Here is a 27,859-nt window from a genome sequence, read left to right as displayed (position 1 = left end):
ATGTATATGAGGGTCTAGAGGATGCAGTAATGCTTATATGTAAAAGGGATCAGTAATAATAATAAAAAAGAATCAACAAATCTTTTTTCAAATAAAATATTTTTAGAACAAGACAATTTTATTGGTCGGAAAAAATGAAAATTCAGTTTGACTACAACTTTCCATGTATTCCTTTCTACTATAACAATAATGATATAAATGCAAACAAAAACAATATACACAAACACACACCAGCATTTGAATATTTGGTCTCCTATGTACTTCTTGGTGATGTCAAATGACATTAAAACTCCTTGACTAAAAGTGGAATAAAGGAGTTTTAAAATCTGTCTGTTCTAGTCTTATGGAGAGAAGACAACCAAATTGTCTGGAGCTGATGAAGCTGTGATTTAATGTGCATATTGTCATTTATAGGTTCTGGAATGGCATCTTTCATGGAATACTTCTTCAAAAGATAGTTTGAAAAAAAAACAACACCAACTTCCACAACTTTTAACACTATCTATCTATCTTCTCTAGTGCTATTAGAGCATGGAATGGCTTGCCTGAGCTAGCCAGGAAAACCAGTGTAGTAGCAGAATTTAGGTCATTGGTTAATATGCATGACTAAATGTATGACTCGTAGGACATAATCATCTTCTTTTTTGAAGTAACATCTGTATAATATAAGATATTAACTAAAATAAGTTTTATTGTTTCTATGAGGAAGTGCTGGAAACGGTAAAAGGATGTGACATAATGCTTATTTTAGTACAAATATATTAGTGTTTCATTTTGCCTTTTAATAATAATAATAAACTCCACAACTTCACATAACACTTGAAAACATAGTAAACATTAGTTCATCTATGAACAAATAATAATGGCCAAACAAAGTTCATACCTTCTGAACATTTCCTCACTTGTTTAATCACACATGCATAATAAAAACATAAGTAGGGGAAAAAATAAACAAAGAAAAAAAGAATAATCTTTGATAAGATAAAAACCTTAATTTTAATTGCATGTTTAAAACATGATGTACATTCAATCCTAAGTGTATCACCACTTAATTCTCAAGTTAGCCAGCTAATCTTATTAATTTTAGAAATTCTACATGTCTAATCTTCACAACTCAAAAAAGGTCAAAGAAATTATGTCCAACATATTTTGTTCATTATTTTCTGTTGGTTCAAGTAACCAGAAAATAAAGGATGTAACTAAAAAATCCTCTTTTTAAAAAGAAGACTATATATATATATATCTAATCCTTTGTGGTGGAAGATGAGCCCATTTCTCATTTCCTAAGAACTAAAAAATGGCTATAAAGTTCAATCCTCGGTTTAAAAAGCCGGGGACACACATTGCATGGGTAAGTAGAGTCTACTGTAGACAAGCTTGATTCTGCTCTAAGCCTGTTGTTGGCTCTAAGTTCTTTCATGCTGGATGCTCTCCTTGCCTCATATCTTGAGACAAAACTTCAGCCAGTACGACAACACTCTGGTAGGCAAAATGTATACTTTAGATAGCATGATCAAAGACAAAGTAGATCAATATTGTTCTTCTGCGCAGCTACAGTTACTAAGTGAATGATAAATATCAGTTCAACTATCGACAAGAAATGACAGGTCAATAGGTCTACATACAAGTAGAGCTAAACAATTTACTTATTTGATGAGTCTACAGACAAGTAGAGCTAAACAATTTGCTTATTTGATGAGTCTACAGACAAGTTGAGCTAAACAATTTGCTTATTTAATGAGTCTACAGACAAGTAGAGCTAAACATTTTACTTATTTGATGAGTCTACAGACAAGTAGAGCTAAACAATTTGCTTATTTGATGAGTCTACAGACAAGTAGAGCTAAACAATTTGCTTAACTAATTTGAAATAAATCACAGAGACAAATACAAAACAACGAAGACTATCTACCTTCCGTTCAAAGTAAAGCTATATTTCAAGAGTGGAACATTATATCACAATAACTTTCATTGCATTTTTCTTTTTTAATTTATTACCATTAAAACGTACGCAGTTCAGGTGAATAAAGACTACACAGAATAATGACTAAAGTGGGTTGTTTTTTTTTAAAGGGGGTGTGTTAAATTCTTTACTATTGATCATTGTTTAAATACAATTGTGAGTGTTAAAGTCATGTTTGCAAGATAAAACAACAGTGGGGAATTTGAACACCAGATACAGTAAAATATGGTTCGGCCAAACCAAGGGCAGACACTTTTAGGTGACTATAGTTCTAACAGAGTTATATGTTAGATATCTTTTATTAGTTCAAATTCCATGACTACACAGAATGATTTGCTGCTGACTCAATGGAATCCTTGTTTTCTTTTTTTTTAAAGTATTGCATTATTAGGTAATATATAATATTTATATTGCAGTAGGAAGAAGTTTGAAGGCACAATCTACAACTCTGTATTAGTCCTAGAGCCATTTTTATATACAACCTGTTACAAGCTATTTAACATATTTTATTTATGAATAGTTAGATATTTTTTTTTTATTTATAGTACATTTTTGATAGCGTACCTTTAAAAAACATGATTTAGAAAAATAAGCTTAAGTCTAATTCATCATACTTCGAAAAGGGGAAAAAAAAGTATATTAATTGAAAATTGAATTCAATTAAAAAAAAAAGGAATGTGTGTGACACATCAACTTGTAGGCAGCACCTGCAGATTAATCACTCACCAATTTATACACATACTAATAGCCGAGAGAGTTGCAGGTTAACACAGACTTCCTTTAAAATCTTGTTTTAGAAATATTCATATACAAGTTTGTACAAACCGCATGTTCTAGATGATGTCAATGTAAGCATTGAGGAGATCTTAAGTAGATGTTTCATCTTGTAAATACACAATTTACATTGCTAACAATTACAATCATTTGAAAACTACCAATAGACACAAATAAAGTTTAAAGCAATGTGCTGTTGAAGTCAACACAGTTTTATCAACTATTTCCTTGAAGCTTTTCTCACTTTGAGAGCTAAACAGTTTTATAACTACAAATGTTTGTTTGTAGAAGTGTGAAAAAGCAGTTTGCATATTTAATTTTTAACAACAAATGAGTTTCTTTTCAGAAGACCAAAGTAGCCATTGTATTTAATTCAAACATTTACAAGTGAAAGTGTAATTGGATTTTCCATAGAGCTTTTTGTTTTTGAGATCTAAACATGACAGCACAAAAACAACAGGTGACCCTTAAATAAGCTCCAGATTAAAGTATATGGCTAAAACAAAACTATGCGTGAAAAATGTAGAAAAATGCACAAGAAATGGAATATCATTAAGAAACAAGTATAATCCCAAGATTTCACTATAAATTAAAAACCCAGGAATGTTGTAAACACTATAAACATTTTTAACTGCATATTTTATTGCCTGTTAACAACTCTACATGAATTATATATATATAAAAAAAAAAAAATAAAAAATAAAAATAATATTTTTAGTACAAATTCCACCAATGTGAGATGCTTACAATGAACACTACAAACTTATCTATTTGGTCTTGCTTTATTTTCTTCCACTCTTAGCAACTTAAAGAGATGTCAATTTTTCAATACTGTCAGGAGTTAACACAAATTTGTGCAGATACATTTGTGAAATAATACATAACAGTCAAAGAAAAAAATACATTCAAAATAGTTTTAAAAGTCTGGAAACTAGAAGATCAAAAATGATTTAATCTACAACAAAGGTAAAACATACAGACTGGTCCATTGAGTTGTCTTATGGGGTAAGATGTTTTTTGTGAATTGGGAAACTCTGGAACTCCCGCAAGGACAGGAGAAAGCTTCAACTCAATGACCAGACAAGCTTAGTTCAATAAGACAGTAAAATATATCACACTATGATTTTAACTAACATTTTACACATTGAAGTAGAAAAGATATCTAGTTAATCTAGCAATACACTTTATCGAGTAGAAAAAAGTTTAAACCTAAAGAATGGAATCCCACTTGAATGATGATCCCACTTTGTAATAGAATAGAATATAAAACCTTTAAATTTTTTTTAAAAGAGATATGCCCGTGTCAAGAATGAGAAAATGTCACCAGGTAACACCTTTCAAATGAACCGCAGGGTTCCAGGTTCAAATCCTGATGAAGAATAGGATTTTTAAATTTGAGATCTTTAGGGCACCTATGAGTCTATTATTTATGTGAATGTTTCTGCAAGAGAAAAGAGTCCTTGTAATCACAACAAATTTCCATAAGGACCAATAAAGCAGTCTTAGTCTACCCAGCACAAATGGGTACCTGACATTAATAGGGAAAAAAGTAAAGACGGTTGGTTGTGCTGGCCACATGACACATTCATTAATCGTGGGCCAGAGAAACAAAGATCTTTGCATCATATGTTTCATAAATTGCAGGGTCTGAAAGGGAAACATTTTTTTTTGAACACCTTAGACTGCAAAACATTGTATAGAAAGCGGGCAAAGACCTCTGACAAGTTTATCACTGATAATAAACCATGATCATTTTAGATGAGAATAAATATTTTGTTTTTCAATTTGAGAAAATTTATTGTTTGAGTTTTAGAAAGAAAGGTTTACAGATATCTTTATATGCAGGTCTTAAATAATGATGATTTTTTTAATGAAGTATTTTTCCTGGTCCATTAAAATACTTGTGATATTTTAAAAACAAATTTTAAGGTTGACTAGCTTAGGCCTTCAATGAAAAATCACAACTGACTTAAAAACATCACAAAAAAATTCAAACATCGTTCAGTAACAAATTATTTGCAAAAGTATGTTCCATTTTTAAAAGTAAGTAAAAAAAATATTATCATATAACAAAAAGAAACTATTAACTTAGACTACTTAAGGAATACAGAAGTAGGTTTAAATTAATTAATAAATAAATGTCTCTAGTTTACAGAAAATAATAACCAAGAAACAAGTCTGCCAGGAGTCTTAAGTTGTATAATCTATAGCACCTAGATCTTCTAATAACTGAATAAATTTCTCTGCTCTTTGGCCTTTTTCCATCTGAAATTAAAATACATGAAAAATGAAAGCTGCAGAGTAATTTTTTATATTTAAAAAAAATAATACTAAATAATTAGAAATCAAACCAGAAGCAACATTATGGATAAAAAGAATGTCACTGAATGTCTGGGTAGATGTGGCAATATAAATATTAATGCAGAAGCATGTCACTGACATCCAAACATTACAAGTCAAGACCTAACTTGGAACCCCCAAGGAAAGAGGAAGAGGGGACGGCCCAGGAATACATGGAGCCGCAATTGGAAAGCAGATGCCAAACAAGATGTGGGGGCAGGTGGATAGACTCGCCCATAACCGAGATGCCTGGAGGAAGCTGATTGGTGGCCTATGCCCCAGAAGAGACCACAGGAAGATATGAGATGAGGTCACTGACAAACAAGCAAACACAATCAAGCCGTTCAACCATCTTTCAGTGTTGTCTGCAGGCTTCACCCTTGGCACCCTAGTGAATAAATCTTGAGTATCGTTTAGAAGAGCATCTCTTGTTTCCCAGCTACATTATAGATAAAAAGCTCAGACCATCCAAATTACCATGACTTTGTTTCTATATTTCAAAATTATTTTGACAACTGGTATTCTCAAGAAGAGTAGTATTACATTTAGAAGTGTGGACTGCTTGTAGCATTATTCAATAAGCCAAAAATTAAACTGTTTGTGTACTTACTTGCTTAGCCATGTCTATGACAGTAAGTAGAGTCTTGATACCAATGAACAATCTGGATATCAATGTGAGAAAAAAGTAATTTTTATAGACACTGAAAAATGGTGATTAAATTTTACATCAAAGTAAAAGCCTTTAATAGTAAAGAATTTAGAAAACTTTCTACAAATACTAAAGATATGGATCGTGTTATGCACAGAAAAATTAAAAAAGGATGAAAATTGTAATTTATTGTCATTGATATGAAAAAAAATGTACCGGTAAAACTATTTCAATGATCCAAATGATATAAATTCGATGAAGAAAATATTTTTTTCAAGCATTACTATTAAAAACACTTAAACATATATTTCAAAATGAAAATGTATATATGTTTTGAGAATAGCTTCTAAAAGTATTAGATTCGTGGCAAAAAAAAACTTTTTTTTAAAAGAAAACATTTTTTTTAAGAACTAAAAATATTAATGATTACATTTTTGAAAATTACTTTCCATTGTATTAGACATGTAAAATGGTTAAACAAAAAAGGTTTTATTTTCTTAAGAAAATGTAGTTAAAAATGGAAGTAAGACCAATCTAGAATGTAAATGTAAAAGACAATGTCAAAGGTCTTACCGTTTGCCAGTAGTATTCCTCAAGATGATGCTGATCTCAATGTCTGTGAAATCCTCAGACTCCTGGAGCACATTAATAAGCTGCTCACTTGAGCTGATGGCACTAACATGGCAGACAGTTTTAAAAAGTGGAAGCATCTCAAAGTCTTGAAGGACATCCTTGCGTGAGGTTGTTCCAATGATGAGGAGTTTATGACCTTTCGGGGGATTTTTTTTCAGCAGTACCAACATGGCCTGTAGTACTAAGTTGGAGAATCGTGGGCCCACAGCAACATAATCTAAAAAAAAAAGCATAAGAGAAAGTGTGAAACCAATGTCTTAGGGACAAAATAATTTTTTTTTAGTTATAACATGACCCATTATAATTATTACTGCTAGGAACAGTACTGAAAAATGCTGTGTCTTATCACATTTACTCCTGTAGTTCCTTGGACAAATACTTAAAAAGTAAAGCTACATGAAATGAATGTCACAGACCTAAAAGTAGCATTCACATTACATTCATATATAAAATTAACTCTTGTAATAATTTCAAAAGGTAAATACAGATGTAAAGATTATTATACAAATATAATGTGCCACCATGAATGAAAACATTCTAGCCATATTTACATAAGATGTTATTTAATCGTTTAAACAAAAAGAAAGAATCATAAGAAGTAAAGTATTTGAATTTTTTTTTCATGTATTTTAAAATCACGGTTGAAAATAACACAAGGATAGCATTTTTTTAGAATGTTCAATGGGTGAGTTTTCATTTGTAATTTTATAATCTTAACTAAAAATTACTTTAGTTCATAAAAGTATTCATATGTTTTATATAAAAATGGCATTCATTTCCCTTTTATCCTCTTTACAAAATATAACATATTATGAAAACAAACCCAAAAGTTATGGAAGTTTAACCATAACATGGTATTGCTTGACAAATAGGCCAAGTAAATAATTCCATCATTATGTGGAACACAATTAGGGAGAGAGAGATTTAAGGAAAATTAATCAGAAAATACTGTAATAGTAATCAAAACTAAAATTTGTAAAAGCCCCCCCCCCCCTCCAAAAAAAAAATCATGCAATAAAAATAATGAGTAATAGTAAAATGAATAAAAAGCTTTTAATTGTAGATGGACACAGTGTTTTCAGGTTTTCAGTACTAAAAAATAATTGACTAACCTAACAGCCTCTCTATATCATCAATGACTATACAGCTCAGTGGTGATTTGTAGGCATCATCAAATATCTTGGAGAAAAAAAAAACAACAACAAATTTTTTTAGTCAACAATCATCATAGCTACTCATATAAGTTATTACAATGTTAGTTCTTCTTAACAGAGAAAGGAAGACTGAGTAATTGTTAAGACCAAAATTAGATTACAATAAGAAAATAAGAGTTTCAAAATGTTGCTCTGCAATTTGCTGTGAAGCAAGGCCAGACTGTGCCTTAGCTTATAAATCAGTAAAATGCCTGAGAAGAAAACAGACAACAATCTTATCTTATAAAATACAGATGTTACTTCACAAAAGAAGATGATTACAATGAAGAACATCTGACGTTTTAGAGCTTTGAATTCAAACCATCATAACACCTACCTTTTTAATAACTTGACACTTGGCAGCTTCAGTATAGCCAATCATATTCTCAGGAGTACAGAGTTTCAAGAATGGAAGATCAGAGTCTTTAGAAATTTTGGCAGCAAGTGCAGTCTTGCCTGCTCCAGGCGGACCTTGGTAAGCAGAGAAATAAGAAAATAAAATTTAGATGCAATAGAACATAAGACAAATATTTTCCAGTTTAACCATTGAGTAGTTAGGTGCATATTTTAACAATAGTTATAATAAAAGGAGATAATGCAATATTTGTGAGAGCAAACAAGAATTTAAAAATTCAATGTTATCAAAGTTCATAAACATTAACTATTAATCATAATATATTGTAATAACTTAAGGGAGGCAACTCAAGGAGGCAAGGATATTTATTCACAGTACATCACAAATACATGTAAAACAACATGTCTTGGTCACAACATCTTTACTTGGGCAGAAATCGTTGGTCTCCTAATGTCAACATCCTTTTCTAGTCTGGTTACTAGAAGTGCCCATCTCTGCACTAGCCTGGATGGCGGTGTGCATGGCAGAGTTATAACAATATATATATATATATATATATTTTAAATCTTATATTTTACTGGAGATGAAGTAGGCTATAAAAAACTAATTGTTTCTTTAATTATTTAAGTAGTTGAAGTGGTAACTTTAAAGAAAAGAACAACATGTATCTTAGTCTCAGATATTAACATTGTGTACGAGGTCGACCCATTGAAATATTTTGTTGTTTGTTAAAGTTCCCACGTGCCTTACCTTCTAACAAGAGAGTCATTAGGGAGATCTGGTCACTGTTTCTTATCTGTGATACCACAAGCTCCCCATCTGACAGTACTCTGCTGACAGGTTCACCCCAACTGAGTATTCCTTGATTAACAAAAACATCAAGCTCCTCTTTACTGCTTCCAAAAGCCTAAAAAAAATTTTTAGATTTATCATTATTTACAAACAGATGACAAGCATTTCAGCCTATGTACAAGTGGAGGTGAAAAAATGTCAATAAGGCTAATAAAAACGCTACAAAACAGCAAGATAGCTTAATCAATTACTTAATTATTCTGGATATATCTGTTTACAAAATAATCTTCACATATTGAAAAATTTTCCTGGCCAAGAAATGGAGGGTGTGTGAGTAGTAAATGCTTTCTCAATACATTATGATCCTATCACTTGTCTGGACCAGTTGGAAAGGGGTAAGGGGAGAAAGAAGTGAGTATCTGGGTGATTGCTTTTTAAATGCATTTATAAAAAAAATAAATAAAAAGTTAATGACCTGAATTCAAACTCGAGGACTAAGGCCTCCTCAAGCCAATACAATAACCACTCTCCCAGCGAATCACATTTGAAAAGAGAAGGTTTTATAGTTATTTATTTTAACCTTCAAACTTTAAAGGGGTGAGCTAGAGAGGACTAATTCAACTTATAACACCATATCGGTCAAGTACAATGTCTTTCCCTTGCTCACCACATCAGCCAAGAACAATATCTTTCCCTTCCTCGAGATACCAAACAAAATAATTAATTACAAATTTGATTAATTAACGAATTTATATTGATTCTTTCATTGTCAGGTGAAAGAAATAATTTAAGCTTGATCCGAGATTGGGTGTGGGAGAAATAACGTGTACAAACTTTTGACCAGACAGATAGAGTGAGTGAGATAAACTTTGTAAAAAAAATAACAATTACAACACTTACTGGTTTAATATCATGTTGAAGAGCATGTAAGAAATCTGCCCTAGTGATCTTTAACCTTTCAATGGCCTCTGTATCAACTTCTACCTTTGATGTTGCCTGCTCAGAACATTAAAACATCTTTTTACATTGCTATAAATCTTACAAGCTTTTCGTTAAAGATGAGCATGAATAGATGTAATCAGCTAACATGAATGTTGATATAACATATACTATATACATTTTTATGTTTATACTTTTTCGCATTTATATAAAATTTTATAAAATTTAAATTATAAAGGATTTTTTAATACATAAATACCAACACACTTTTCATACTTTGCAATTGTTTTACTTTTAAGAATTCAGAAAATTCTAACCAAACGTGATAAGTCTATTGAAAACTTAGCAGATGAATATTGGAAAGAGGTTTCAAATTTAAACCTGTAATCTGATGTCTTTGATGCAACAAATTCATAGATCAGGACTTTACATATAATTTTAACAAAAAGATGCCCGTGTACTGACCTAATCCAACTACTTGGGTTAACCAAGGAATTAAAATCACTACTTTTTATATAAAATTTAAGACTCTTTTATAATTATATGTTTTTTTCTTCTTATGTCACATTGAGTTGCTTATTGCTGCTTGCTTGAATATGAAGAGGTTCAAAAGATGACACAGAAAATCAAAGCATTTTTTAAATATCTAGCCACATGTACCTTCCAGAATAGTACATTAAGTTTGACCAATTCACATTCTAAGCAACTCATATTAACAGAAATATTTTTAACAATAAGAAGTAATATTTAAAACAAGCTAAAGGATTTAAACAAACAATGAATGCCTAATTGAAAATTCAATATATCACCTTGATCAATCTATTCATGGCTGTGGACTGAGCAGCTCTCACTAAACCCTCTATCTCTGCACCACTGAAGTTTTTGGTCAGAGAAGCCAGCTCTGAGATGTCTACATCATCAGCCAACTTTTTGTGGTTCCTCATTGTTTCTGTGTGGATATTGAGGATCTGAACTCTGCCATGCTCGTCTGGGAGACCAATCTCCATCTGGACCTCCAGCCTGCCAGGCCTGGTCAGGGCTTCATCAATCATGTCTTTTCTATTGGTCATACCTGAATCATATTAGCAATCTCACAGTATAAATAGTGTGAATACAAGATTTCCAACAATATAAACACAACATATAAAAGTGGTTAATAACGGTAAAATTTAAATAGCAAGTCAAAACTTATGAGTTTAAATTTTAGAAATTCATACAATAATAAATACAGGCCGCACAGAAAACCTTCTCCCAGAAACCCCCTCTTCCCACAAATGAGATTGGACCATAGCGCTCTGACAATGCTATAAGCATGAAAGTAGCTCTATATAAAAGCTATTATTATTATTTAGTAATAAGTAAGAAGTGCAAAAACAATGTCAGCTAACTATTTTATTTAGAGAATCATTAAGGATTCAAATTGTGCTAAAAGTTTTTAAAATATGCCTTTACCTATGACCAAAATATTATTGAGTTGCTCCACACCATCGAGCTTAGTCAGAAGTTGGTTGACCACTGTGTCATGAACAGCAGAGTTACCCGCCTGAAAAGTACAGATAGAGTTAGTCTTTGGAAAATTGGAAAAAAAAAATGTTTACCCTAAGAAGCAAATACTTTGTAACAATGTCTAAAAACATGTGTGGCTGAGTGGCAAATAATGCTTTGCTACTTATCAAGGGGGCTCAAGTTTGAATCCATACTTCAGCAGAGCTGTGTTAGCCGAGTGCTTAAAGGCAGCGCAGAAATTTTCATTTAGATACACCCTCCACCCACTGGTTCACAAAAGATATTGGACCATAGACCTCAGAACATCCTATAAGCATGAAAATTGTGCTATACAAAAGTGATTCAATAGGTTAATTTTCAGTTTACTGAAGAAACTACAAACTTCACACATTTGAAAATGTTAATGTTCTCTGTTCATTATTGCTGTGTTGCCAAGAAACCATCTTTGTGTATACAGTTGACTCTTAATAATCTGTCAGTTACTTATGTCTAAGAATTTAACCATTGTCTAATTGTCAAGAAAAGTCTATATACAATGTAACACAATATTATTTAAATTTTCAATGGTATAAATAAATATAAGTGAAAAATAAAGTTTTTGATTTAAAAAATACAAAGTATGTGATTTCAGCTTACATGTACTGTACTAAATTCTTAATATATGTACTACAGTATATAAAAATTACATGAATTTAAATCGGTGATGCGCCAGATAACTGAGTGTGTCAGACCCTGAAGAGTCTATTGCAGTGGTTCCCAAACTTTTTTGTCTCGTAGACCCCTTGCCATGTTTTCTGGTTTTCGGTAGACCCCCTGCTTAACTTGTTTTGCAATTTTTGCAGATTCATAAACTCATTTTTAAAACTAATTTATAACTGTATTGAGTCCAAGAGTGAAAAAGTAATTTCAAAAGTTGCAGAGATCTATCTTTTTTGACTGATAAAATTTAAACCAAAAAAAAAAAAAAATATGTATTGCTGGAATCACCAAACACACTAGAGATGTTTTTTTTTTTTGCTTGTTCATCATTCGTTATTACGGTTATTATGTTTCATATAGAAATTTTTTGTTCTATGACGTAGTCCTTCAAACATTAAATATTAATTAATTAATCAATTTGCCTTAAATATCATTTTAAAAAGTTTTCGAAAAGAGCAGTTTCTAGTGTGTTTCTTGATTTTTCACATCTGGCTCAAATATTGGGCCCACGGAGCTGTTTTCACTAACATGAGAAGGGTCAAAGATGAGTTACTGGCGCCTAAATCGGTAAGCTTTGGCAGGAGGGACTCATTAGCCTTGGCTTGCAGCCCACCAAGCCAAAGGAAAAAAGAATTCAATAATCTGCTGCTTTGCAGCTATACCCAAACATGGGAAAGGTTTCGTGGGTCAGCCCTGGGGATAAAAATGGAGCAGAAGACCATTAGGCAGTTTGCAGCTTTAATGCTCATCCCACCGATGTGCCCTTGAACTATAGTGTTTCTTAAAGAAATTTGTTGCATGATAACAGATTTACGTTTATGTAAAACAGTTTTTAAAACTACTTCAATGGCTGGTAAAATCAATGTTTTATCTATAGTGTTTTCCATATTTGACAATAGGTAAAGAGATCTTATAAAACACTCACAAATCTTTTCTATATAATGTTGAAGAAAGCTTGTGTTGGTTTATTCTGAACTTTATTTTTGAGTTTTTGAAATTTTTTATCACCTTTATTTTTTTACGAGGGTAGCATCGTCTCAAATAATCCTTCAGTGTTATTGGTTTCATATGGTCATAAAAAGGCACTTAGACAACCGCTTTTTTAACCAAGGAAATAAATAATCTATGATGTAAAATCTAGATTTCTTTTTGTTAAACATTAGTTACATGTAGACAAAAGTAACTATTTAGATAAGTATTGAAATTAAATACAACAATTTTTACATTTCAATAGCAGGACAAATATTTAGAACTAAATTACAAATTATTTATACGTGCTTGAAATAGTTACATTAACGGAGTGTGAACATTAAAGTCATGGCCTGCTTAAATGAAATCCACCACCGTAGACCCCCATGGACATCTCATAGACCCCCAATTTACTTTTTCACTTTCATGGACCCCCTGGAGGTCTTCGTAGACCCCTGGGGGTCTATATAGACCACTTTGGGAATCACTGGTCTATTTACTTACCACAGAGCCTCTTGCTTTACAAATGGCATCTATTTCATCAAATATAATGATGTGAAGTCCACTGGCAGCACCACTCTGAGAATGTTGACAAGGTTAGAAATGAAATCTTTGAATTCAAATATACATTTTTAAATATATCTCCTAAAACATGAGACAAGGGAAAGAAAGAAAAAGTATCAAATTCGATTAAACTTGCTTTTTAAGGGGGATATGAATAAATATTTTACATAGTTAGGAAAAGTTGCTGCATTGTTTCAGCACTAGATCTTATACTCTCTATGGCCTCCTTCAGTCGCGAAGCGACTATGGAACATCTCGGCAAGATGAATGCCTGGGCATTAGCTGTGGTCAGAACAATGTCGCCCACACATCTTATACTAGACACTAACAAATACACTAAAGATTTTAAAAAGTATAATATTTTTTTTTTTTACATTTCTAAGAATAAATTGAATCAATATTAACTTTTCTCATACAGAGATGTATGAAGAAAGTAATACTAGACTTGTAATAGTAAAATAAAAGTACTTGCATGTATACCAAGTTTAGTTTTCACTGAGACTAAAATATTATAAAAGGAAAGTTGGCTTCTTAGAGCCAAATCGTTTCATATGAATTTTGTAGCCATTAAATGTTTTATCTCCCTTATGCTAATGTTAGCAAAACCCAACAAGTTAATAGTTGAAATCACCCCTCATACCAGTGTGACCAAAAATCCCAACCCCTTAGCTTTTTTCAGGAGGCTCAAGCTCCTACCACACAACCACTACTAGTTTAATTTAGAACAATATGAAACAGACGCCAAGTGACTGCACAAAGTTTTACCCTCTTCTCCTCTTCCTCTGCGGCAGCAAATAACTTTCTGATGTTGGCCTCAGATTCTCCTACATACTTGTCCAAAATCTGTGGGCCATTGACTATCTGGGGCTCTCTGGCATTCAACATTTTACCAATTTGTCTGAGGGAAAAAAAAGTAAAAGTGTTGATGGTTATAAAAAGTGCTAATTAAATTTGTTTAAACAAAGCTTTCTATATGCAATGAGGTCACAAAACAGGTTAGGATAATGTGACATTAAGGTTACAATGAAAATAAAACAATTGTGGACAGAAGTTTAGCAATTTTTAAGAAATAACGTTTGAGAAAAATTGAAATAAAATAAAATATCAATAAAAAAAAGTTTGCTATTTAGTTCTTTGATCAACAGATGCAGGAAAATTCATGTATAATTTTATGCACATTTAGAGACTTTAACTGTTACCCCTTAACTGTATTGTACCAAGCTACATGATTTTTTTTATCATTCTAAAGTCAAATGAAGCCTTAAAATTTTTAAAACATGCCAACTATTAGGATCTGATTAAAAAAGCTGATACAGCTAAAGGACTCAGAACAAAAGCATTTATCTTGAATTTCAAATTAAAGTTTGAAGTATAAATGTAAAAAAAATGTTCTAAATAAAAAATATTTGAATTCAGATGACACAGAATAAAAGGCCTGTTCACTATCAAAGTGAGTAGTCAGGACTTAAGAAAGAAAAAAATCTAAATATAACCATAAAATTTATATAAGTTGAGTTCAGACAAATGCCCTTTGACAATAATTTATTAAAAGGATTTGTTAAATTTGTAGTTTTCTACTTTTAATAACATTAAATTTTGACACTTAAATAGTAACATAGTTAATCAACTAGCATGCGAATACATATAAATAGTGATAAATAATTCATTTAAAGATTTTCTTTTTAAAAAAAAGATTCACAATTCATAAGTTTAGCCAATAATACTAAAAATATGACACCAATGTTCAGTACCTGGCCATCAAAGTTTTGCCTGTACCAGGTGGTCCATAGAGTAAGATACCCCTGACATGTTTCATGCCTAAAAAATATAAGCCATTTTAGAAATAAAATAATTGACATTGCCTACTTAGCTTTCAAGCCAAAAGTTTGTATATGATAAGAAAATGTAACTTACCTAACTGCTCAATCACTTCAGGAGGGAAAACTCTGGAAGCAAAGGCCCGTCTGAAAATGCCGCTGAACTCATCGTCAAGTCCACCAATCCCCAGTTTGGTGAAGTCCCAGTCTGGGTTGATGATAGAAGTGTGAGCTGTTTTCCTGTTGACACATCATCAAAACATTCTTCTAGAAACAAAAAGCTGAACCATCAATCAACCATCATTCTCAATAAGCTGAAGTACTATCTCAAATTTTATAAAGTAAACAATAACACAATATAAATATATTAAAAATTTACAAAATTCCTTGACTTCTTCTCTGTGCTTTTCAATCAGTTATTCAACATTTGTAAATGGATGCAATGCAAAGCTCCTATTATAACCTACTTAGTATTTCAATATAAATTAGTGTTTCAGAATGACATGATGAAAGACTACTGGTTTTATTGTATCCAATAACCCTACCAGCCCTTAGCCCCTGTGTACTGAGCTCCTGGGGCACACACTCCCTTGTTATCTTTAAAGCTCTAGATCTAATTATTATCACTATTTTCATGTAAAACCACACCAGCTCAACTAAAAGATATGGGTGCAGCTAAACATGTAGTTCAATTACAAATGGTTGGCTACTTCTAGATTCAGACTCTTTTTTTGTCATAGAGGCTATTTTGGAAATTACCAAAAAGTGGTCCACTGGTCTGATAGTATAATGGTTGAGACTTTAAACAAAAACATATTTTGGTGTAGAAAAAAAATTTAAAGTTAGAATGTCCTGCTAAATATGGACAGATGAGCCACAAAATGAAATAAATTGTTTCTTACCCTTTTGACTTCCCAGTGAATGTGATGAGTGAGCCTTCCACTTTTTCAAATACTATGACTGAGTTGGCAGTTAAAAATCCTTCATGGGCCTAGATTTAGAAGAAACAATATTAAAAACTAAGAAACTCCTAAAATAATTTACCAGATGCTATCAGTGAAGGAAAACATATTTTTGTTTATAATCTTTGTTAAAGACCAAAGCTGAATGCCAATAGACCTTTTTAGCTATTAGTTCAATATGAATTTTTTTTTTTAAAGATTACTGCTACAAGCTTAAGAAAATTTAAAATCATGACGCCCTCAAAATAAAAAAAGAGTTTAGCTTCAACTTAAGTTTCTTCCAGTATGACAATGCAGTCTTGGGCAACACATGGTAGCTATAAACAGAATTATAATAGCACTTAAAGTAAAACAGCAATGACCTGAAGCATTGATACATTGAATACAACCCTTTTTAATCTGTTCAGCCAGAGACTTAAGAAGTATAATTATGTTTTTACTGTATCAGGAAATATTTGTTTGACAGTGTTATAATCTGTTCAGGCCATTTCAATGAATGCTATGACTTGATAAAATAAAATGAGAACTTTACGCTGCTAATGTAAACTGCATAGTTTGTCTCCCTCTACCTGACAGGTTTGGACTATGACTTCTTTGGTCATCACTTTTAAGCCAGATATGATGATACAGACGTAATGGTGGTACAAAAACTACTGCACCATTAAAAAGGTGAGCGGGAAAGCAAATGAAAAAGTATCTATATTTAAGGATTTCATTTGAATGGTTTAAATTATCAAGCATATTTTTCTTGCAAATGTTTTGTTGATTATTGACAAATATAACAATTGAGTACAAAAAAATACTTACAGCCTTAGGAGAACCCGCCATGTTACTTTTAGGATTAAGTTTTGAGAAGTCCATGACTGAAACAAAATAATATTAACATACAAAGTAAATGAAGATTTCTTATGTCTGTGTTCAGAAAAACAACAACAACAAATGATCCTTGTCTAAGAAATCTTTAACACTACAAACCTGGCATTGGGTGTAAAGATAAGTAAAAATTATGAGGGTAATACATGTTCAGTTGAATGATGCTTAGAAAATGTGTGTCCTAAAGATTTTTTTTTTTAAACTGCACTTTCTTAGCACATCTTTCTCATTTCTTTAGTGGACATGTTGAGGAAAGGCTTGTGTGGTGCCTTAATAGATGTCAAGCAGTATACGCCACTCAGCTACACATTCCACATGAATTTCAAGTTTTAAGGCATGTATATTTCAAGTAGTCTTTTTTTTTTAATCGCATATCATAGTATCTTTTTAAATACATCATTAGAAGATGTGTCTGTTCAATAGTAAGCACTCTGCAATTTGGTGATGTTATTAATAACATTTTGGAACACATTTCCTTGGTTAGACAAGGAGAGTGTGAATATCAAAAACATCAAAACATGAGATTTTCTTTTCTAACTTAATACATACTTACAAATACATAACAGAAAAAGATAAAATAATTCAATAACCTTCAATGTTTTTCACTGTGGCAGAGTATAGCTTTTTGTCATATTTAAATACCAATGGCTCCTCAACAGTGAAAGCTCTATTCACAAAGAGCATGCTAAACTCTGCAGCCATTTTGTCACTATCCAGTGTCGTCTGCTGCTGACTGAAAATAAAAATAAAAGATTTTTATCACTAGAATACATTTTTCAACTTATAGATTGAGCTAATTGTCAGTAGCAAGTATGTTGAAACTTAATGTTCAAGTTTTTTTTTATTGCCATTTTGGTATGAAAAGAGTTAAATAACTTTGCTTATATGTTCCCAGGGTGGGTATGAATATGAACAGTTATCAGGGTTAGTAGCACTTTTCCATGACAAAATTTTAGGAGATTTTAGGAGGTTTTTTAAGGATGAAATGTATGGTGTGTGTGTGTGTGTGTTTCCTATCCGTTTGTGTGATACATAGTAAAACATACACAAAACTAAGCATTTATCAAATCAATTGTTATTTGATTTTTAAAATAATAAATATCTTGCCAATATGCACAGAAACAATGTTATCAGCTGTTGTATGTCCACAGAAAATGTAATGAAAGTTATCTTTTAATCAAGTAACAACTTGACTGTCATCCCAAAACCTCAAACAAACATTTTTTTTTCAAAGATTTATTTAAAAACATAACAAATGGTTACTTTTCCATTTTTTTTTAAATAAGAAGCATTCTTAGAGATGCCTTATTCATGATGTATCTTCTCTGTGATGGAAATGTACATTTTTAGTTCCTATGTGTATCTTATAGATACTAGAGTCATGGTGTGCATTTGAGGTAATGTTTTATTCTTTTATTAGTTAACTTAAATCCTTTTCATAAACAGAGCCAGTAATATATAGGGTAATATTGGCCTATTTGAATGTTTAGTTGACATTTGCTTACTAAAAATGGCTTTTGGGTTGTGGGGGGGGGAATTAGACCTATTCACGTTTTTTTTCCTAGCAGAATCTTTTTCAACCATATAGGCCTAGTTTCCCTGGCTTTTATGAGTGAAATAATTTTTACGGACTTTTCATAGCTGTATGCGAAATATTTTCGATAAATCTACAGTAGATCTAGACTCTTTTGATCTAAATCACTAATCACTTTTCACGGCTGTGAGAGAATTATCTTCACTGAATTTACAGTAGATCTAGACTCTAGATCTAAGTCACTAAAATTCGCGGACTTTTCAGAGAAATATTTTCACTATATATATTCTAGTGATTTAGCGTAAATCTAGAGTCTACATCAAAGTCACGAATATTCGAGGACTTTTCACTGTGTGAATATTATCTTCACTAAATTTACAGAAGATCTAGACTCTAAAGCTAATTCGGTAAAATTCGCGGACTTTAACTCTAAGTCACTAAATTTTGCGGACTTTTCACGGCTGTGTGAGAATTATCTTCACTAGATTCTAGTGCTTTATAGTTAATCTAGAGTCTATATATAATTTCACTAAAATTCGCGGACTTTTCGCGGCTGTGTGCGAATTATCTTCACTGAATATACCATAGATCTAGAGTCTATATCTAAGTCACTAAAATTTGCGGACTTTTCGCGGCAGTATGCAAATTATCTTCACTGGATATACCGTAGATCTAGAGTCTAGATCTAAGTCACTAAATTTGCGGACTTTTCACTTCTTTGTGTTAATTATCTTCACTAGACTCTAAGTGATTTAGCGTAAATCTAGAATCTAGCGTATTTCTAGAGTAATCTAGACATTAGATGTATCGAGATCATTAAATTGACTAAAATTCACGGAGTTTTCAGGTTAGATGCGAATTATCTTCACTAGATCTAATTTAGATCTAAATCTAAATCTAGATACTATTACAGTTACTAGAGACTAGCTAGATCTAGAAGATTTACCGACTTTCCGCGCGAAGTCACTCTTACACTTACAACAAGAAGATTTTAGGTGAGGGAGGGCCCGGAGGGATGTAGCCTACAAATTAGTCTGGTAATTGCTCTAATTATAGACAATAGTCACTACAGACTAGATCTAGCGCGTCTTTAGTGGTAACAATAAATGGAAACAAACATTTCTAAAATGACTTCAGAAAAATACTGCCAGGTGAAATGCTTGCTTGAGCCAAGGCCATCTTCAATCACGAGATCGCGCTTCACAAGTGGGTGAAAGGCGGTGTAGACGCGTCACTGGTCAGGTCATTAACACAGCCAGCCCGTAAGGTCATGCGATCAGAATGCCTAGTAACGCTGTTGTTATCCCCTCACATTTTTAGCAAGAAATAAGCAAAATTATATTTAAAAAAAAATATTGGGTAAAAATTTTAGGAGAGTGGACAAAATTTTAGGAGACTTTCGGCAATTTTTAGGAGAATTTTAGGATTTTAGGAGACTTTTCATTTTTTAGGAGATTTTAGGAGTTTTTAGGAGCGCTACGAACCCTGAGTTATAAAGACCAAATGTTTTGATTTTGTTGTGTAACAAGTAGATATTAAAAACGGTTGGAGTTGGCTGTTTTCTGGACTGTTTAACTTGTTCTTCCTGGATAGCTGGAGTTTTTTTGTGGATTTATGTAGTAAAATCATTGTGTGCTAATTAGGGTTACTGTTAAAGTGTCGATATTCAATAGTCAAAAGTAGTTGTTTCTATGTCCGCCTAATGAGCCATGTAGAGTCTGACACTTATGATAAATTAATCAATCTTTGATTTATACATTGTTAATACATAAATATTTGCAAATATATCCAGGCTAAATGCAGGGATTGTCAATACAATGTGAGTATTTAGTTAAAACAATACAATCTTAGATAATCCAAATGCTGTAACAAGTAACTATCTTTTCTTGTTTAAAAATTTTTGCATTTAAAAAGAAGTACATATGGTCAGTGGCTGAGTGGTAAAGCGATTAGCTCCCAAACCGATGGGTCCCGGCATTAAATCCTGGTGAAGATTGGAATTTTAAATTTTGGGATCTTTAAAGTCCAGTCAGCTAGTGGGCCCCTGACAACAGTTGGGTAAAGGTGGTTGGTTGTAGTGCTGGCCACCTGGCACCCTCATTAACCATGGGCCTCAGAAACAAATAACCTTTACATTATCTATCCCATAGATCGCAAGGTCTGTAAGAGGAACTTTATTATATATATATATATCAAATTTGAACAAATAAATAAAACAGAGTTTAAAAGGGCTGTTGTGACATGCCAAATGTAATGATTGCCTTTCTAGGGATAAGTACTCAACAATTAAATCTCCTTTACAGACTATACCTTATCAAATCATGTCAGTGATGTAGAGTTAATGAATTAATGTGCAAAGAGGGACTCAAAAATTGTTATTTATATAGACTTGATCTAGACATGTAGGCTGAACAGGCCCTGGGTTTTACAACAAAAGTGAAATTACACCTCCCCTTTTCACTTAATCTTCATGGCTTCATACTGATTTCTTTTATATAGATTAATATAATCACCCTACACAGAGTAACTGTTTTTTTCCTAAGCTGCTTATGAAATTACTTGTTTCATTTTTTTGTCCCCATATTATTTCTTTCCCTTTTAATTTTCATAATGCTAGACATTAAAAAAAAAATGTTATGCTTAAAATGTTTTAAATGATACTTACTTTTTTTTATTTAAAAAGTCTGTTTCTAGAGTAATCTGAGCTATACTGTCTGTGTTAGGGTTAAGCCTCCTTGGTTCAACTCTGATATCTGCATTGAGCATTATACTTGCCCATTTGCGCTAACAAATCATAAATTAAGATAACAAATTATACATCTATGATTTGAACAAAAGTAAGATGATAAAATAAAAAAGAATTCAAAGAAGAGGTTTTCCAATGAAAAAAAATAAAAATAATGAATAACAAAGTAGCTAACGAACTGTGCAAAAGAAGTTAATTGCTAGAAACATAAACAAGAAAAAAAAAAAGAAAATAATATTATTTTTTAAATTATAACTAATTTATAACAAAGAATTATTTTATTTAAAAAAAAATAATAAAAAATTAAATACTTCTTAAAGAACATTTTTCAATGCAGAGATAAACCAAAACATACAAATTATTTACTAATCTCAGATACAACAAAATTATGTATATAAAGTATGACATATATCAGCCTATTATCAAAGTAAATATATATAATATATATCTTTATTTACAAAATAATTAAAATTGTGCAACAAAAAAGTAATTAGCATATAATCATTACCATAATAATAATTATAATTGTATCTATTATAATATGATTATAATAATAACCTAATTCATGACATCAGTAGCATTGAAGTAGCTATACTTATAGATGCTAATAATAATGCTATGTTTCCAAATACATACATGCTGTGCATTGAACCCCATCTGGCCTTGCTTCACACCAGGGGAAGCTAGTAAGGTAAACAGATGAGGCAGGTTACTATCCAGTGTTGTAACTGATACATAAGGCCTGTGGTAGTCAAGGACAAGGCTGCAATGTATTGTTAAGTATATGTTAAATTGTAGGTAGATTTGGTGTGTAAAATTTACATACATTTTTTTTTTGTGCTGGAAAATTAATGATAGTTAGCAACAATAACGTTAATAGATACATGACAAAAATATGAAACAGGAAAAAAATTGCAAATTGAAATAAGACAGTTACTACTAGAGTGCCTTACAAGTGTCAATGACAGCGATGACAGATGCCTTTCTTTATCAGCAGGTAAGTTAAATGCATTAATTTTCTACATCGGCTTATTTAAATTACTCATCGTTAATTCTGTTGTGGTGTAGTTATTCTGTTAATATGTATTGTACAAGTTGCAAGTTGAATATGACTTTGGTGAGTATTGAAACATGAACTACCTCATTACATCTGATACAGAATCATCAAACTACAGTAACAACAGTATCCAACTGTACACACAGAGATTGTTTGAAGTAGAATGCACAATTTATTTTTACATTAGTATATAACAATGGTATGTATACCTGAGAGTTTGGAAACCATTAGGCCAGGTTAAAAAAAAAAAAGCTAACCTTTTTAATGAGTTGAAGTGTGGTGGCTGAATGGGAAAATAGGCTTGGCTTCTTAACCAGGGGTCCCGGGTTCAAATCCTGGGATTTTTAATTTTGGGATCTTTGGGGGCCTCTGAGTCAACCCTGCTCTAATGGGTACCTGACATTAGTTAGGGAAAAGTAAAGCGGTTGGTCGTTGTGCTGGCCACATTAAACCCACGTTAACCATGGGCCACAGAAACAGATGACCTTTATGTCATCTGCCTATTGCAAGATCTGAAAGGGGAACTTTACAATTTTAATGAGTTGAACATTGATATAAAATATCTAATGACACTTATAACAGGAAGAGACTTTCAATGTTGCTTTGAAGACTGGACTTGTCTTCTCAATATCCAGTTAGCAGGAGAGGGAGTTGTCATATACCAATGAAGTTTTCTTTCTTGCCTAATAATTGTATTTTTTAGGTATAGGAGTTAGATTGCATTGGCCATGTTATGTTGTCAAGAATATTGTGTGTGTTTGACATCACACTTAGTTTCTTGAACAGTATCTTTTACTTTTAGCGGATAGGGCATTCTGGCTGTAGATTCTCTTAGTGCTACAGTGTTCACTGTTTCCTGTTTTAGAAGTACAAAAGTACATTAATGTTTCAAATCAGGTTCTGTGGGTTAGTGGTATCGCTAGATCTAAGTTATTATTTGTTTCAGGGTGTTAGTCTTCGGGTTACAATGGAGTGTTTAGTTTTGAGCTCGCCATTGGAGCAGTGACTGACCCTTGATTAGTTTGAGCCTTGCATCTCCGTGTTGTACTATTTGGAGATACAGGGCCCTGTGACAGGAGCTGAGTGTGCTTGATTAAGGTGTGTTCATTTGTACAATTATAATGCATTAACTTATTATCACAAGACTTGTGTATATTCTGAATATTAAGCATTTAAGTTTAGTATTAAAATTGCTATTGTTCAACATTTGTCGACCACTTATTTACAGTTTGGTTATTAATCAACTTGGTTTTCTTTAATTAATACATTAGCCTGCTGAGGTGAGGAACCATGTTCATTATATCAACCTCTAGCTATATCCGAAAACACACCATGACAGAGATAAGAACTCTAAGCTGTATCAGAGATACCTACACTGATACACACAAAAATTAGTATTTTCTGATATTGGACTGTATATTTACTTCCAATAAATATGTATGATTCCTTTACTTTACAAGCAGAGCTACATTCATTGAAACCTGGTCTTGCCAGGATTTGAGCTTGTGACTCACTTTGGCATCCATTAGGATTAGCATGATTGGTATTTATAACTGCATTTATACAGACTCTACATAAACAAACTAAAAATTAGGAGCAAGTACTTGGCCCATACCTCTTATTTTGGAAGTCTATTTCATTGACAATAACTGCATTTGTGATAGAAAGATCCTCTGAAGGACACTTCACTGCTTTGAACTAATAAAAAAAAATGAAACATTAATAATAATGAAATATAAAGGCACATCTAGGATACTTATTTTATAATTTAATAATTAGTTTTATAGAACTTAAGCACACACTATATTTTTTTTTAAGCTACCAAAAAACATGATTTTGACTATCAGTCCGTACATTGCCTGACTGTAAACTAAATATAAGAACAGAACTAGATCTAGATGATGGATCTAATCTATAGAAAAGATGTAGAAATCATATGAATATCATTTGAAAACAGAATTGTCAGAAAAGATAGATGTAGTACAGATCTATAGACTATAGAATATTGAATCTATGACTATGATCATTTATTTATTTTTAACTAACCAGATATGACCCATGACCTACAGGCCTTAGTTTGGATGTTATTGATCTACTGGATTGAATTTAGATCTATGTCAAACATGGAGAATGCTCCCTTGCCATTTTTATACTTTGACACAAAAATAAAAGTAGAGTGTGAAAATAGGTTCACCAGATTTGTTAAAAAGTTTCATTCTTTAATAGAGATACAATTAGGTACTATTTGTTTTTTTTTTTTAGGGCCCTCCAGTTGTGTGAGGGACATTAAAGATAAACTACGGTCTCCACCATGATCTAAGGAACATTTATGCCAAGTTTTATCAAGATTGGTCAAACAGTTTTGATTTTTATACGGGATATACATACATACATTCCCCTTACTTTTTGCTTTATAATTTTTATTATAGATATAATTATAACCCTGCCATGCAAACTGCCATTCAAGTTTGTTTGTGTTAGAGACTAGACTAGGAAGGATTTTTATACTAGGAAGAAGATAACAAAGTTCCAGAACTTATGAAAAGGTTGTGCTCAATGCAGTCTATGTATAAAATAAACTATTTGTGATGTCCTGTGAATAAACACCTATATTATATCATTGAGTTGCTTCCCTTAAGTTATTACAATATTAATAATATGTTAACTTTATTATTCAAATTATTCGAATCTATTCTAGATCTATCATAGCTAGGTGAAAAAACTTGGAAGTGCTGAAGTAAAAAACTACCAATATTTTATAGATAGCATTTTTGATGTTTTTTCACACACACAGGCTACACTTATTTCTAATTCTAAGACTACTAATAACTAATCTAATCTATAATAATAGTATAATACTAACAGAGTTGAGAATCTAGATAAGATAGTTAATAGTTATCATAGGTCATAGTTGTATATTGCACTGATCTAGTACTGTAACTATGATCTAAATCTAGATAATAGATTCTTCTGGTAGATGATAGATCCTTTTTAAAGGGAAACTCCGATAGTTTTTCAAATTTTAGTTATTGACATATTTAAATTCTGCGTAAAAAGTTGTAATAGTAAACATTATATCATTTTTTATTTAAATGCTTGGAAAATTTTATATTTAATAAATTAGACAGAAAATTCTCCACGACCCCCAAAAAACGGGGTTCTGCGAGATGTTTTTAGTTTTAAAAAACGTGACGTCACAAGGGTGCTGGCTAAATATAGATCTAGACCTATATAACCGATAAACTCTCTAGTCTAGATCTAGACCTATCGGATCGCATTTATTGTTACGCTTCACAGCTAGATCTAGTCTCCATGTTGATTTATAATCGGTCATTGTTTATAAATAATATTCTAGATATAAACCTCTATTTCTACTTGAAGAAAATTAAATATTGTTCTTCAGCTTGTTGCAGTAGTTCCAATCACAAAGATAAAATCAGCAAGTATGCTGATACAGAAATTAGTGTCTCTTTTCATTTGTTTCCAAGAGATGACGTTTTAAAGGGAAAATGGGGAAAATTTATTCGCCTGAAGAGCAAATATTTTACAAAGGCATTAGCTAATTCCTGTTTATGCTCAAACCATTTTGAGAGAAGCTGTTTCAGCAACTTCATTGCTGTGGAAATGGGATTTGAAAAAAATTGAAGTTAATACCAGGTACAGTACCAACAATACATTGGATTTCCAGGCCAAAGAATTCAATTAATGATACTACTGAGACATTTTAAACAACTGAAGTTCATAAATATAAATGAATCAGATTTGTGAGCTAGAAATTTACTACGAATACTAGATCAACTATTAAATTTCTTATTTAATAAGTAGATCTATCGTCTACGAAACTCAATTCCAACTTTTTAACTTTTGACCTTGGGGGTGTGTCTTGCCGGCTGAGCCAGCGTCAAGCTCTCTCATCACTTTTTCCATGTCAACCAATGAGTTACCAATGTTAGGTCAAAACGGCACAAAAAAAATCATAATTTTTTTACGGTCAAATATACAGTCATAATTTATACACCATTAGAAATTTCTTTTAAAGTATTTTAATGATGTACTAACCAAATTTTTTTTATCAAAGATAATTTTTTTTTCGCCTCCCTATCTATAGGATTTGAGTGCACACTCGTGACGTCACACAGTTCACACAGAAATTCAGTGAAAATCTTACTGTTTTGGATGCGCAGAAAAATTATGTCACAAAAACATCAATTACTAAGTTATTCTTGCAAATAAAAAAAAGAATAATATATTCATTATCTATAAATCAAAACACATATTATATCAAAAATTGTCAAAACCATGGGAGTTTCCCTTTAAGCCTTTTATAAATTTAAAGGCTTTTAATTTAATTTTATCTTATCTAATTTAGCCAGTCACCAGCCAGTGTAAGCCAGCTACTCGCCTACTGAACTGAGCTAGATCTAGATTTCTAGATCTAGATATAGAGTCTAGTAGATAGATTAGTAAGATACAATTACTATTACTAGAGATAGTAGAGAGACTCTTAGAGAGACTAGACTGGTCACTAGACTTAGACGTCTACTACCGTCTAGAGTCTAGTCAGTCTAGACGTCACTAGATGGATCTTATCTAAAACTAAATAAGATAAAAAATAAAAACAAACTTACTAGCAATTTAGACATGATTGCCAGTGATGTGCTCAACTTTTACAGAGAACTAGATCTAGTAAATAGGTTCATTGATGAAAATGTTTTCAGATATGGACCAGGATCAGTGGAAGCTAGCAAAGAACATAACATTACAGTACATATTAATCCGTAATTTAAAAAACAACAACTTTAAAATAAAGTTTCGCAAAAATATTACTTTACTAGATCTAGATCTATTAACATTTCGCTGATTTTATATAGATTCTCATCTAGAAATTAAATATATATTACCTAGATCTATATAAAATTAGGTACAAAATTTCTATCTATCTTAGAAATGTACACTTTTCCGAGTATTTTATTTTATATGCTTATTTAATTGACTTTTTAATCTATAAAAGCCTCGAAAATTAGATCTAAATGTAGAAATATCAAGATACTATATTATACTAGAATAGATTCTAGATCGTCCTACTTCCACGTAATTTTAGCCACACGAGCCTGTCAACTAAACATGGCCAAATACCCAAAAATACTTCCAATAATAATAACTTAATAAGTCTTTAGTCAGAATGATTTTTTTTTTTTAATGTACTATTTATAAACATTTTTTTTAAAGCATGTGTTAGTTCAATCCATTCATTTTAATTTAAGCTGGTAAAAATCTTTTCTTAATCTAGATCTAGATTAGATTATAAATCTATAAATCTAGATGATTTTGAAAAGATCTAGCTCTAGTCTACAGAAAAAAATCTAAGTTGGCAAAACTTGTTTTCAAACAATAACAATAAGTAAACGATAATGATAATGTTCGTTATGTTTCAATATTTCAAATATTTGCATGCAAATAACTGGTGGGTATGGAAGGACTCATAGATTCTAGA

General features: G+C 31.7%; 1 protein-coding gene across 2 annotated transcripts; it reads right to left on the bottom strand.

Moving 5' to 3' along the window:
- Window positions 1–458: 458 nt before the first annotated feature.
- LOC106077172 (vesicle-fusing ATPase-like) lies at window positions 459–27,469 on the bottom strand. 2 transcript variants are annotated; one of them, XM_056013876.1, is made up of 21 exons: window positions 27,451–27,469; window positions 26,994–27,106; window positions 23,981–24,063; window positions 21,945–22,071; window positions 21,228–21,346; window positions 17,619–17,761; window positions 16,963–17,018; window positions 16,096–16,184; window positions 15,291–15,433; window positions 15,128–15,194; window positions 14,142–14,274; window positions 13,317–13,391; window positions 11,091–11,181; window positions 10,448–10,710; window positions 9,600–9,695; window positions 8,658–8,814; window positions 7,890–8,023; window positions 7,472–7,538; window positions 6,300–6,576; window positions 5,688–5,739; window positions 459–5,002 (listed from the first exon to the last, which is right to left on the bottom strand). In XM_056013876.1, the coding sequence occupies exons 2-21, from the start codon at window positions 27,006–27,008 to the stop codon at window positions 4,928–4,930; spliced, it is 2,262 nt and encodes a 753-aa protein (XP_055869851.1). In that variant the 5' UTR covers window positions 27,009–27,106; window positions 27,451–27,469; the 3' UTR covers window positions 459–4,927. The 2 variants fall into 2 exon arrangements, with proteins under 2 accessions (XP_055869851.1, XP_055869849.1); XM_056013874.1 differs by lacking the exon at window positions 27,451–27,469 and adding an exon at window positions 27,267–27,427.
- Between the last annotated feature and the right edge of the window lie 390 nt (window positions 27,470–27,859).

This window comes from Biomphalaria glabrata, chromosome 16 (assembly GCF_947242115.1).
Source record: "Biomphalaria glabrata chromosome 16, xgBioGlab47.1, whole genome shotgun sequence".
Taxonomy (NCBI): Eukaryota; Metazoa; Mollusca; class Gastropoda; family Planorbidae; genus Biomphalaria; species Biomphalaria glabrata.
This window is presented reverse-complemented; position numbering and strand designations above follow the sequence as displayed.

Excerpts from the sequence above, each read along its gene's own strand:
- LOC106077172 (XM_056013876.1), bottom strand. Across the intron at positions 15,434-16,095 it reads TTCACTGGGAAGTCAAAAGG|GAAAACAGCTCACACTTCTA; the intron begins GTAAGAAACAAT and ends ATGTGTCAACAG. Across the intron at positions 13,392-14,141 it reads CAGAGGAAGAGGAGAAGAGG|AGTGGTGCTGCCAGTGGACT; the intron begins GTAAAACTTTGT and ends CAACATTCTCAG.